A 15304-nucleotide genomic window follows, 5' to 3' on the forward strand; every position below is an offset into this window, starting at 1 on the left:
TTATATTCGCTTTCGTATTTTCTTCTCTCACAAATAATAATTTGAAGGTGTCCAAAGGTCATGGACTGTATCAGAAGCACCACAGTAAGTTTCCTTGCCCTTGAATTTTAACATGTACTTTGTCTGAAGTTGCTGTTTAAAGGGTTCATAATCAAGGAATCAAATTCCCCCTTGATCTTTTGAGATTAAAGTGTTCATTGTAATATGAAAACATACTGTAACTTCCAAAGCTCAGAAATTCCTCCCCAGTTCAAAAAGTACATTTATTGAAATTGAGCTGCAAAAACATCTCATTCTGAAAATTGTGACTTCACATGCCACAAGTATATCAACATACATCTAAGACCATCTATGTTTACACATCAGTGATGCCTATTTGGTGATTAGAAACTTGGCTGGTGTGGTAATAAGGTAATAGGAGTGGTGGTGGCGTAGTGGGCTAAAGCACTAAACTGTTCAGCAGAAGGTTGACGGTTCGATCCCCACAGCCACCATCATTGTGTCCTTGAGCAAGGCACTTAATCCAGGTTGCTCTGGGGGGATTGTCCCTGTAATAAGGGCTCTGTAAGTCGCTTTGGATAAAAGTGTCTGCCAAATGCATAAATGTAAATGTAATAAGGTGAAAGCAGGATAAATGCTCAATTATATCTAAACATCACAAGATGTAACTATAAGTGTAAAATAAGGGAAAGTCAAACATTGTGCTATTTCTGGCTGTGTAGCACCTACAGCTCTGTAGACAGTATATGAAGTATCCCAAGTTTTGAAATGAACGGCTGAAGTTTATTTGTAACAAGGCTCCTGATCACTTCGGTCCCATCTTAATATTTTATTTGGCACATTTCATCACAGATTGTTTGCTCAGCACTGTTTATTGTTCATGATGCAAAGGGGGCATTCTTAAAGGCACAGCAAATAAAAAAAAGAAAGTTTTATTCTAAAGGGGGTCAATCAGCCAGATGCTTCTGATGGACAACCAGCAGCATCCAAAAATTCAAGACCACTGTTTTTCATAAATTTACACACACCACCGCCACCATCCTTTGTCCATCGGCAGTGCCCAGCTATGACTTCAAAGGCCCATTTCGTTTTCCATTATATTACATTAAATTCGCCCCAAGTCATGATATACATTATTGATTTCAGCCTATGCTAGAATATTCATTGTGTAAAGGCAATTTTTCTGTGGTTTTATAGCTTGAATAAAGCCTAGACTACATGTATAGAGAAATTGCATAATAAACGTTTCAGCTGCTGTTTTCAGTTTTTTTTAGGGATGCACTGAGACCTCTTTTTCTAATCTGAATCCGATATCTGAATACCCGATCTGATACGTGTTGTTGATTTTTTTTTTTTTTTGGCATAATCAGTTTAGAACACCTTTACCTCATTGTCTGGAACTAATTGTGGGTTATCTTGAATATGTAAAGAAGCACAAGCCTCTAACTATATATATATATACACTCACCTAAAGGATTATTAGGAACACCATACTAATACTGTGTTTGACCCCCTTTCGCCTTCAGAACTGCCTTAATTCTACTTAAACACACTCTTTTGCGATTCACAAAGCTAACACATGTCTTCAATACGTCAGTATCAGAGCTGATAAGGATCCAGGTATCGGATCAGTGCATCCCTAGTTTTTATCATACACCAAGCTGCAAACTCATCACTACCACTGTGTTCATTAATGAAAACATTATGCAACTTGTATGCAACGTATGCAACTTTTTGTCTGCACAGTGATTAGATTCACTGTTTTGGACTGCCACCTCTGTTCACTGCATAGATGCGATGCACAATAATCTGAGACCTCTCGTTCAGTGTGCAACTGGCATAATGGTTGGGGGAGGGGGGGATTACAATTGTGAAAAACTAAAATATAGACCGTTCTGGTACAAATAAATAAATAAGAAAACTTAACTACCATTATAAGTGGACCTCAGAGGGGTACATGTTAATAATGGCTAATGAAATTGTAATAATGTGTTCCTGCAACTCAGCTGGTAAAACATGACACTAGCAATGCTATGGTTGTAAGTTAAATTACAAGGAAACATATACTGAAAAAAAAAATACAATATATCTCGACTTCACTAAAATCAGTTTGGATAAAAGCATCTGCCAAATGCATAATTGTGACCTGCTCCATAATAAAAATAAAAATAATTGTTTGATTTTATGGCCAGGCCACACAATCCATTCTGTTACTTTGAACTAGAAGAGGTGAGAAGAGGGAACTATGGCCTTGCAAAAGGGGACAGGTGCTGTAGTTTGCAGCTTGTTTTTCCTGTTCAGTGGCTTCTCTCTCCTCCCAGCAGGTAATCGGAGAGCTCGCCCCAGCCTCCCACTCAGGTGTTAATTATGAAGAAGGCACAGTGGGGGGCAACATGCTGTGTTCTGCACAGCCTTGGGGCCTGTGGTGTGTGTGCAGGGCTCATTATGTGATCTAGAAGGGAAATGCTGGTGGAAGAGTGAAGGCTGGGTGAGGAAATGTCCTGCTCCGGCCCTGCAAACCAGGTACTTCCTGTTGAAGTGTACATGCTGGGGTTTGGAAGGGTAATGGCCAACTCAACACGATAGACTGGAGTGAGGGCACAGTAAGAATGTTTAAAGAGAAGTATACAGAGAGAGAGAGAGAGAGCATGAACATGGGTCTCATTTTATCGAATTTATCCATAAAACCTTCTTACAGAAATCCTGATTCATCAACAGGTTTGCATTTCTCTTTTTCTAGAATACAATTTGGAACCAACAAAAACCACAAGGATTCAAAAATCACAGACTCATGGTGGCCTTAGAAATATGGAATGTTCGAAGGACCTAATAGTTTAAATTCAGTCATTAGTAATGCTCTATCAAAAAAAGTTGCAATGGGCTATTTTTGAAAAACTCTTTTTGGGTTTCCTATTGTAATTAATAAAACATATTCTCATGTTTTAAATTATGTAAATAACCATATTTACATGAACTTAAGAAAACAGTTTATTCTAGGGTTTTTGCAGAAAGCGGTGTTCTGAAATGTCATGTAAACTAGAACACTGATTTCCTTATGCCACTTAAGGGATTAAGAGAAATTGGTTTAACACTCCTAGGTTTCTCCCAAAGAATAGGTCATGTAAACTAGTGGTCGACTGATATGTTTTTGTATCCAGAGAGCAGGGTGGCTGATAGGCCGATACAATGCCGATATATCAATATATACAATTTCATATAGTAAATAACATAAATATAAAATTGCTAAAAAATATATATACATAAACTCTTATTTAGCACTACACTGGTGGCCAAAAGTTTGTAATAATGCACAGATTTACAATTATAATTTTTTTTTTCAGAACTTCTTAAACTACTTCAAAGAGTTCATCAAAAATCCTCGACCTGCAGCAATGAAAGATTTGCAGATCCTTGGCATTCTAGCTGTCAGTTTGTCCAGATACTCAGGTGACATTTCACCCCACGCTTCCTGTAGCACTTGCCATAGATGTGACTGTCTTGTCGGGCATTTCTCACATACCTTACAGTCTAGCTGATCCCACAAAAGCTCAATGGGGTTAAGATTCAAAACACTCTTTTCCAATTATCTGTTGTCCAATGTCTGTGTTTATTTGTCCATTCTAACCTTTTCTATTTGTTTTTCTGTTTCAAACGTGGCTTTTTCTTTACAATTCTTCCCATAAGTCCTGCACTCCTGAGTCTTCTCTTTACTGTTGTACATGAAACTGGTGTTGAGCGGGTAGAATTCAATGAAGCTGTCAGCGGAGGACATGTGAGGGGTTTATTTCTCAAACTAGAGACTCTGATGTACATATCCTCTTGTTTAGTTGTACATCTGGCCTTCCACATCTCTTTCTGTCCTTGTTAGAGCCAATTGTCCTTTGTCTTTGAACACTGTAGTGTACACCTTTGTATGAAATATTTGAGTCTTCAAGCATTGTATAGCCTTTATTTATAAGTCTTGTTTTTGCAGCTTAGTTTCTATAAAGGTATAAATGCATTGTAAATATGTAATACATCAAACTCATGTATGTCGACAGAGCAATACAAATCATGTTTCCCATGATATGTCCCCTATAAAAAAAAAACAAAAAAAAAAACAACAACACTAAAGACTACCAAACAAACATAGCACACTTTAGCCAACATGAATAATTAATAGCTAAGTGTACCTGAAGTTCCTGAAAATATTAAGTTTAACAGTGTCGTACAGAGGCGGATATAAAATGCAGAACGATGACAGATTGCCTCAGGTTAGATTGGGGACTTGAGAGATGCACTCAACAGCAGTTTCAGCAATTACTTATTGATAGATGTTTTAACTTAAGCACAACATATTTTCCCTTTTTTATTCCAAAGCATCACAGACACATTCTGTTCAGTTGACGACTGCTGTTGCATACTGCATAACCTTTTAAAGAGGCACAAGTTTAGGACATCAGTAAAAAGCGAGCGACCTACTTAAGCCTCTGAAGAACACAAAGGCCTTTTTGTCAATTGCATACATTTAATAAAGAAAGCTGTTTTTCCACACCACTGCACTTTCAGAGGCAAGCGAAAAGAAGAGAGAGAGCACCTACAGTAATGTCTTAATGGGGTGCCCTACTTTTTGATTGTCTGGAGGAAATATCTGGAGAAAATTCAAATGGAAAATGAATAAATAACTAAATAAACAACATAAAATGAGGATGCATGGCCCACACATGCTGCATCATCAGAATACCAGGATGAGAGGTTAGGACACATTGTGTTCTGCTCGTCAGATGCAGCACAAGAAATGGTACAAATTTTATTTTTGGTCCATGTCCTCAGAACGGATTTGAAATATCTTTAGTATGGTTCTGAGATCCTGTCAGGACTAAATATAAGCTATGCGATTGCATTAAAAAATATATATATAGAAAAAAAAGAGTGTCGTTAAATGTGTAATTTCAAACCATTCTCAGTCTTCAAATGCTGCTACATGTGCAAGAGACCAGCACGTCAGTCTACAGACGCCAAAAGCACCCTATGGTGTCTGTATCTGACGCACGCAGAGGGAGGCATCACTGCCAATCTTCGGATAGCTTTGCATGTATTTAACCGCAATATGTTTTATTATACTTACAAGTATATCAGTGTGGTAATATTACATGATCATGTCGATTATTTTAGATCCCCCTAACCCAACCCAACCCCATACATGAACCAAACCAATTATCAATGATATAAATTATGAATGAGGTTTCGTATTTAACATCATTGACAATTGGCTAGGTTTAGGGATGGGGTCGGGTAAATTTAGAAACATTACAAATTATATATATATATATATATATATATATATATATATATATATATATATATATATATATTAAGCATCTGACCCTACCGTTATGCCTAAACCTAACTAATTATCAACAATATTAAATCCATAACAAGCAGATAAAAGTACAGTCACAATCACTTATTTAACATAAAAAATATACAAAAGCATAATAATTCCAAATCATAAAATAGCATTGTGTGAGGAACAGAGTGAAACCGAAGATTTTAATAGCTGAATATCTCCCACCTTCGTGAATGCAGCACCATCCAATCAAACATCTCATTCAAAAGATACATCCGAACTTGAGCTCATTGTAATCAGTCACAAAACATATGAGAGCCAATGGTGTTTGACATCGCGCTGATGCCGTCTCGTGGTGGTGATTTTATAATTTTTTACTAGAGCGTAGGTATGTTTGGTTTTTTGCAGTCGACTCTGATTCCCGACTCCAGCCATTGGAGTGGATGGAATCGACTCTTGGACTACATTTATTTTCAATCTCATCACCAGGGATGGCCATTAGTGGGCAGTGCCTTCCCAAAAGGATAGACTTGTCAGTCATGCGTGGATAATCAACAGAATTATAAAAATCATAGTTTAATTTTCACTCGTATATAGCTCACTCCAGTGCTTATTGCGTCCGATTGGTGATCCGTGCTAAAATTGAAGTTTTTCTGTAACTGCTGATAAGTTTCTCTTACCCATATCCAAACACTAACAATAGTGAGACTGGATAAGCTTACTTTATTCTAGATGGCTTCCATGCCAATGGAAAAACAAATCACATATTTTCTTGCTCAATTCACTTCTATAACTATTAACAGGCATATTATGGAGATGTAATAATATTAAAAAAATATATACATTTGGTTAAATGGAACGTACAGTATGGTACATAAAATCGCTTTTTTGTAGAACGTGAAAGTTTTAAAACGGCAGCTTTTTAAACTCAACTTTACCATTGTAATAAATAAACATGGCTGATATCAAACATAATGAAAATCATACCCCTACATATCATGTCAGAATGACAAAATTCTACCCCAACATATAATTTGACAATAATAAAAATCTGATTCCCTTTGCGTCAGTATTGACGCTAAACGTTTGTCAGCAATAGCTTTCCGGAAGCATCAGAAACTGACGCCAAAGGGTGGTTTTGGTGTCCACCTATTGACACCTGGGCACTTGCACAAACGGCAGTATTTGACACTTGGGGAGTGAGAATGGGTTGGTCATTTTTTCTGACAATTTTTTTTATTGAGTCCAATATTCTCATTCCTGTTGTACATTTTGTTTTGGTGTCCCATATATTGCTCATAGATCTTATATGCATTTTGGCTATATGGAATGCTTTTGAGAAAATAAACCGCATATGGTTAGAGGTTTAATATCACAAATTAGAGTAAGCAGTATGCAAAAAACACGGCTCTATGGTTTTTAAAGTCCAAAATGGCCCAAAGACTGTTTCTAAATCATAGCTGCTTAGTTCAGTATGAGAGTCCTGTACATTTAAGCATCAAAATACATGCAAGATGTGACTTTTTTTAAGTAAAATATATTCCATTATAATGGAATCAAGAGTACAGTTAATGCAAATGGAACTGAATAATTTATTAAAAAAAATGGCTATGCAGTGTTTGCTAAGTTATGTAAAAAGTAATGCTTTAGAGATTACTAATTACTTTTCTAGAACTGTTATCAGATTACTCATTTACTCAGGTTACTTTCTAAAATACCTACTAACACTTTTCACAGAAAATATTTTTTCTGCCATTCAATGAATTCAAAATAATGTCTGTATTTTGTCCTTGTCCATTTTCATGTGCAAGTCATACACTCAGCACCACATAATACCATCAGCTGTCACAGACACACATATGAATGTAAGTCATGTTTTAAATTATTTCCATGCAGATTATATTATTTTAGAAATGTGTAACTCAAGTAATGTAATTGTAACATAATTGGAATTCAGTTGGCCTAACTGTAATGTGATTAAAATAATACAAAATGTAATTCATTACACACATTTTTTAATGAAAAGTATTTCATTAAAGCAACTAATAACTTTGTAATTGCATTACATTTTCAAGCATCGTGCAAGTGTGCTGATTTGAAGTAAGAGCTTGTGGATTAATGTTCGATTCAGACTTACTCAGTAATATTATAATGCAGAGTAGAATGGCCACCAGAGCTCCGGTGCTAAGTCCGGCTGAGAGAAGCAGGGCTTCCGTACTGCACGTCTGCACATTCCCACGGCTGTCGCAGGCGCAGACCCTGACTGTCAGCGTGCTGGTGCTGCTCTGGATTGGGTAATCGTTGTCTGAGATAACAACAGGCAGCAGGTACGAGCTCATCTCTCTTCTTTTGAAGCCACCTCTGCGTGTTAAAATCCTTGCTGTGTTATCTGGAGGAAGAAAATTGTGCCATGATTGAGAGAAATACATAATCCAGATGCTGACTCTATACTGTTGTTTGCGAAGCTTGAATATTGAATCCCATCTTTAGATAAAGGTTTAATGTGTAAATCACTATGTGTAATGAAAGGTATATATAAAAAATACAAAAATAAAGGGGAGCAATATTATGTCCTAGAGGTTGATTTTTATCAACAGATTCCAACTGTGTTAACATTAAATAACAATGAACATTATTTATACAGGACTTATTCAGCTTGGTTCAATTTGTTGTTGAAATGTTAATTTAAAGTTGTATATGTTAACATCAATGCATTATGTACTAGCATTTACTAATAATGAACAAAAGTGTATTTAGAAATTAACATTAACCAAGATTGCACAATTAAATTATTTTATTTATTTATTACTCTTTATTTCACGATACATAATGCATTTAATTTATTGGTAACACTTTATTTTACGTAGTCCTTGATACAGAGTAATTACTTAGTTAATTACTTAGTAATAAACGTTGTAATTACATGTACCAAAATGTATTTAACAGGTAACTAAGTTATGGTACAGCCTGTACTTACAGATTGTAATTACACACATGTAATAGGCAGCTACTGTTACACATATGTAACAAACCGAGTCTGTTACATACATGTTACAAACTTGGTACACTGTAATTATGTAAGAAAGTACTTAGTACCACACAATGTAACAAGAAGTACTTAAATATATTAGGCTACTAAGGTCTGCAGTTACACATGGCAAATGTGTACGTTTTGTAGCATTACATGTATGTAACATAAAATAAAGTGTATCAAGATTGTACTTGAGTGCAATTCATGTGTATCTACATACCTTATCCATCTTAAATAACCCACTAGTTCACAGCTAAAATACATGCATTAGCTTCTTTATTACATTAAAATTACAGAACATTACACAGGTATAAGCTACGTAAAATAAAGTGTATCAAGACTGTACTTAAGTGGACTTCATGTGTATCTACATACAATGCATGTATTTAAGCTGTGAACTAGAGAGTTAATTCAAACTAAGGTACATATGGACAAGGTATGTAGATACACATGAAGTCCACTTAAGTACAGGACTATGTAAAATAAAGTGTTACCCCATTGGTAAAACAAAAAGAATGTTATTGTAAAGTGTTACCATTTAGATGTTATTGTGTTACCCTTCTAAATATTAAAATCCATAATAAAAATATATGTACTGTATATATATTAAAAAAATAATTAGCTTGTGAATTTATATATATATATATATATATATATATATATATATATATATATATAGATGCATATACTGTATTTGTATATATAACTTAAATTACGACGAACAATTTTGCCCCAATACCAACAATTTTGCCATTGTTTCTTATTCTTTTTTTCCCAAACGTTTGTGTATTTGTTTACCATGGAAACAACAATGTGATTGTGAATAATTCTATATGAATTACCTTCATTGTCTAAAATAGTGAAGTTTGGATTGATGGTGCTGAGACTGAAAACAAACTTGTGACCAACAAGAGGTTCATCTGTGTCCACAGCGCTTATGGTCTGGATGAGCTGGAAAGAAACAATACTTTGAGATTATTTATGAAATTCAATTTAATATATAACTTTCCTTTGTAAAATAACAAAACCATCCCAACGACAAATGCTGCACTCAAGAGCCCTAAGGAACACATGTAGAATATGTTTTCAAACACGACAGCAGAGCCCTTTGTCTGGGCAGCCCGTCCATGGAAACGTAGTCGGAAAAGGGGAAGGAGAACCAGCATTCTCGTCAGACTAAGACGTCATGCAAATCGCCCTCCGCTACCCAGCATTCTACTGGCAAAGTTCAGTCTCTAGAAAACAAGCTCTGCAAGCTGAGAGCACGGATCACTTTCCAGTGAGAGGCGAGGGACTGCTGCATTATCTGCCTTACAGATACTTGGATATCTGTGGAGATTCCAGACTCAGCCATCGATGCCGTGGGGTTCTCTTTGCACCAATCTTATAAAGCGAAAGACCTGTCAGGTAAAAGCAGAGGAGGTGGTGTCATTTTATGATCAACAAATCCTGGTTTGATCAGAGGAACGTACATTCTATCAAGTCTTTCTGCTCTCCTGATCTGGAATTTCTCATGCATCTGTGTCGATGATTCTGGCTACCAAGGGAATTTGCAGCAGCTATTATCATAGCTGTGTCCATCCTCCCACAAGCCGACACAGACCGGGCACTCAAGATACTGTATGGGAGTATAAGTGAGCAGGAAACTTCATTCATTGTGACCAGAGACTTTAACAAAGCAATCTTCAAGTCAATAGCACCGAAATAATGCCAACACATCAGTTTCAACACACAAGGGGACTGGGTTTTAGACCATTGCTATTCTCCCTTTCGGGATAACTTCAAATCCCTCCCCAACACACGATTTGGCAAATCGGACCACTCTTCCATTCTGCTTCTGCCCGCTTAAAGGCAGAAACTGAAACAGGAAGCACCCACCCTCAGAACGATCCAGAGCTGGTCGGACCAATCAGATTATATGCTACTAATCTGTTTTGATCACGCAGACTGGGAGATGTTCTGGTCCACCTCTGATGATGACATCAAGGTCTACTCTGATACCGTAACGTGTTTCATCAGGAAGTCCATAGAGGACGTAGTGCTGACCAAAACTATTCGGATCTACCGCAACCAGAAACTGTGGATTAATAGCGATGTTTGTGCTCCGCTTTTAATTCCGGGAATGCGGAGGAGCATAAACAAACCATGCAATCTGCAAAACTATCAGAGCAGCGAAATGCCAGTACAGGGACAAGATTGAAGGACAGTTCAACACCACCACATAATCAATATCATAATGGACTTCAAAGGAAATAAAAACTCTGCCGTGAACACCACTGCCTCTCTCCCGGATGAGCTTAATACATTTATGCTGGTTTCTAGGTAAATAACACTGCCCTCGTGGAGAGAGCTCTCGCGGCCTAAGCTACAGAGGTTAGTTCACTCTTCATCTCTGTAGCGGATGTAATCTGATCCTTCCAGTGGGTGAATATCCATAAAGTCGCAGGTCCAGACAGCATTCCGGGCCATGTCATCAGAGTGTGCGCAAACCAACTGGCTGGAGTTTTTACAGACATTTTCAACCTTTCTCTCTCCTTGTATGTGGTCCCCACATGATTTAAAATGTCCACTATTGTGCCTATAACAAAGCAATCCAAAATCACTTGCTTAAATGACTAGCGTCCTGTTCCTCTGACCTCCATCATCAGCAAATGCTTTGAGAGACTAATCAGAGTTTACATCTGCTCTGTGCTGCCTGCCTCACTGGACTCACTGCAGTTTGCCTACAGGTGTTTAGAATGGGCAGCAACATCTCATCACTGACTCTCAACACTGGAGCCCCACAGGGCTGTGTTCTCAGCCCACCCCTGTATTCTCTATACACACATGATTGTGTGGCAACACACAGCTCCAATGCCATCATTAAGTTTGCTGATGATATGACGGTGGTAGGTCTGATCACTGACAATGATTAAACAGACTACAGAGAGGAGGTGCACACTCTGACATGCTGGTGTCAGGAGCGCAACCTCTCCCTCAATGTCAGTAAGACCAAGGAGCTTGAGGTGGACTTCAGGAGAAAAGACAGAGACACAGTCCTATAACCATCAATGGAGCACCAGTGGAGAGAGTCAGCAGCTTCAAGTTCCTCTGTGTCCACATCCCTGAGGAACTCCCATGGTCCATCCACACTGAGGCCATTGTGAAGAAGGCCATTGAGGCCATTGTGAAGACCAGTGCCTCTTCTCCCTGAGACGACTGAGGAAGTTTGGAATGAACCACCACATCCTCACACAGTTCTACACCAGCACTGTGGAGAGCATCCTGACTGGCTGAATCACCGTCTGGTACGGCAACAGCACAGACTTCAACTGCAAAGCCCTGCAAAGGGTGGTACGAACTGCCAGACACATTATCGGAGGTGAGTTTCCCTCCATATAGGACATCTATACCAGGTGGTGTGTGAAAACAGCTCGGAGGATCATCAAAGACTCCAGCCACCCGATCCATGGGCTGCTCTCACTGCTACTATCAGACAAGTGGTATCGCAGCATCAGGACCTGCACCAGCTGACTTCATGACAGCTTCTAAGCAAACAGACTTTTGAACTCTTGATCTCTCACAATCAATATACATCAGCACTGCACTTTATTAATCTTATTAATCTCTCACTGGACTGTTATAAATTACATTCTCTCTTAAGAACACACTGGCAACTGACTATCAACAGACAACTGTCAATACAGCACAATACAACCTACTGTATATTTTATATATACAATGTTTTATTTTATACTGTCTATTCAATAGTGTGTGTATTGTATACTGTACATTGCATATTATTATTTGTATATTGTGCTGTGTGTAATTATGTGTATATTAGATGTGTAAATCTGATGTTTATTGTAGATTGGTATATGTCTCATCACTGCCATGACTGCTATGTTGCTATGTTGCCAAGACTTTCACCCACTATTGCACATGTGTATATGGTTGAGTGACAATAAAGTGATTTGATTTGATTTGATAGAAGAATGAAAACAAGCAGTAGTATTTAGGGAAATATTGGAGTGAAAAAACTAAACAAAACCCATACCTGACCGGCTTTGACATTCTCGCAGACAAAGGTCTCGTAGTACATGGCAAACTCAGGAGCATTGTCATTCACGTCTCGCACTTTGATGAACACTGGCACTCTGGTTTGCAGGGCAGTACCTAGACGCCAATGATGAATGTGTTTCAGTCATTTGGAAGATATTCAGTTAGCTGTATTGTCTAATTTTGTTTCTCTGTTTTCATCTTTCAGCCATTTTTACCCTGGGCATACATTCTAAGGAGAATGAAAAAAAAAACAGGAATTAAACCACAACTCAGGTTGACAGTTTGATTTTTGTCATCAGTCATTCACTGTAGAGCTGTGGTTGAAGCCATTCCTAAAAATGTCTCGAGGCTCTAGAAGTTTTAGTCTAAAATATAGTTTTTGCATATTATAACACATTGGTTTTAATATGCAAAACCCCTGAATGCAAATTTCAGGCCATAGCTCATTCAGAATCCATGCTGTGAAATTGAATTGTTAAAGGAATAGTTCCAAACCTGTATGCTGTTTTTTTTTTTCTTTTTTTTTATATTAAACACAAAAGAAGATTGTTTTTTAATCTTTGAAGAAAAGAGCCGTTATTCACTGAAAACCTTCCTGTCCATGCCCAGATAAAAATAAATGTCAGGTCAAGGTCATTAAATGTAAAAATGTAATTGGTTCTCCCGTATGTTTTTGAAATCTCGATGAAAACACTGGCCTGATACATTAGCTTCTGCAGATGTGAATGTTCAAAGCTATCGTATGATTTCAGAATACTTTAAAAATATAACACGTCAAACCTGGCTCAGTAACACCAGTTCTGTCTGGAGGAATGGGCTAAAATTCCAGCAAGTCATATTAGCTACTTATATATTTTTTATATATACATACATTTTTGGACATTTTTGGGAGCTTGGCAGACATGGTCACTATGAACTGTTGTTGTATGACAAGAGCCATATGGCAATGCTTCAAAATTTTCTTTCAGTGTGCCACAGAATATCAACACAAGATGGTTTGGAACAGAATTAGGGTGAGTAAATAATGTCAGAATGTCAGTTTCTTTTATTATTATGCCTTTAAAGCAAGCTTTGCAGCAAAGGGAACAAGCTGACAGAACAATTTGGCTCAATTGAAGCATTGATTACTCCCCAAACATGTGTGAACATTACCCCATTTAATTATAGCAGTTATTTCTAGAGATCCAACAAAGGCTTACAACAAAAACTCACTAAGTTCTGTTGCCAGGACTGAGATGTTGTGCCATTTTGAGGTTTCTCTGTCCAGAGCTTGCAGTGTGATGATGGTCCCATTGTTGGAATCAATGTTAAACAGCCTCTCCAGGTCTGTGTGGCGATCAATGGTGTATCTGAAACAAGAATGACTGTAATGAATGCAAGGCAATGGAGCTCTGATTATGTCCAGGCACAGGGACAGAATGTCCTCAGTGTATTAAGACATTGTAAACATGCCCAGAGGAAGTGAATAATTTTAGGCTTCATCACACATCCCCAATCAAAGGCTCAAAACTGTCCCCAAATAAATGAGCACAGACTGGTTTAATGTTTGTTCAAACGATGGGGCGTATTTGATTTGACATTGCTAACAGAAAGCAAATTTGTTCTTTGTTCAAATTTGAATTTTTTGATGTTAGTAACACGCCAAGCACAACAAACTATGCATCCTAAAGGTGCCGCAAGTGATGTCAACCATTTTGCTAACTTTATACACCCTCTCTCCAAAGCTGAGCCAGCCAAGCAATTGTCATATAGTGCAAAAGTCTGGTTTCAGAAGTACAGACATTTATATATATATATGGGAATATATCTTTAATGATAACTTCTAAACCTTTCAAGACAATCTGCTATATACTCAGATTTTAATTTAGTATACATGCTCCTGTTGTAGTGATCAGTCCGCAATACTTCACCATAATAAATAAATAAATAAAGGTTTACTTGCAGAATTCCTGATGAAGATCTACACTACCCATAATCATAATGGGAAATGATCCACCCATCAAAGAAACCAAGGAAAAACAGCTTTGAAGCGACCACCTATTCTTATGACTCACTAATCATGCAACTGAGTCGATCTCCCTACACTCTCAAACAAATTATATATTTTTATATATCTGAATATTTTGCAATAAACTTATTTTACATATTCTCATAATTTTTTAATTCAATTACATCATTCGCAATGATGCCTCATGGGATTGGAGTTCATTTCCTCACTACAGCCGTTGATACTGCATTCCATTCAAAGTCATATGTGGGATATTCCTACTTGATCTCTCCGATCTCGGAAGATGTCATTTAAGGGAACAAAACTGCAAAACTCCTGTTTGCATAGCAGGTGTTTGACTATCAACAGAGACGTCTCCTAGCAACTCAGTTGATAAACAATTCTTTAATGCTATCATTTGTATTACTGGAAGAGAGTATAATTTGCCATGTTTTGCAAATGTTTGTTAAACAAGTTTAATATCATGCAATGTAGGAACTTTTTGCAAGTCTGACTTTAAGTGCCGTTTCATTGAACTTTTCCTGAAGTTATGGTAATATGATATTTTACTTTTTGTGTTCCATAGAACAACTTTAAGAACCACAATACTGTACATATAATTGCCAGTTTTAAAAGTAATCAATTATGTGTTTTTCATTGAACAGGCAGCTGTGATGAACATGTTCCAAGCCAAAGCAACGAGCAACTATCAACTATCTATAACCGCCTATTGCGTGTTCTGAACTTTGAAGTGGCCCGTTTGAAAGCTTCGGAACACTAATCACTCTGTTGATCCCCTGGCTTTTCTTTTCATAAAATAAGAAAAGGAAATCTTTCCTATTAAACCGATTTATCAATGTCAACTTACACATTCTGCTGACATTTAAATACGCAACTGAGTGTGACGTGCATCAGG

The 15304-nt window shown here is 37.3% G+C and overlaps 1 protein-coding gene across 1 annotated transcript in view; it reads right to left on the reverse strand.

The window, feature by feature from the left end:
- The window catches only part of LOC127633249 (cadherin-10-like), an 83018-nt gene that overhangs the window by 4565 nt on the left and 63149 nt on the right, over window positions 1-15304 (reverse strand). Inside the window, exons 8-11 of the mRNA XM_052112200.1 lie at window positions 13614-13750; window positions 12397-12515; window positions 9203-9311; window positions 7467-7718 (exon numbers count right to left, since the gene is read on the reverse strand). Coding sequence (XP_051968160.1) covers window positions 7467-7718; window positions 9203-9311; window positions 12397-12515; window positions 13614-13750 — 617 coding nt within the window. The remainder of the gene's footprint in view (window positions 1-7466; window positions 7719-9202; window positions 9312-12396; window positions 12516-13613; window positions 13751-15304) is intronic.

This window comes from Xyrauchen texanus, chromosome 40, assembly GCF_025860055.1.
Source record: "Xyrauchen texanus isolate HMW12.3.18 chromosome 40, RBS_HiC_50CHRs, whole genome shotgun sequence".
NCBI classification, from domain to species: domain Eukaryota; kingdom Metazoa; phylum Chordata; class Actinopteri; order Cypriniformes; family Catostomidae; genus Xyrauchen; species Xyrauchen texanus.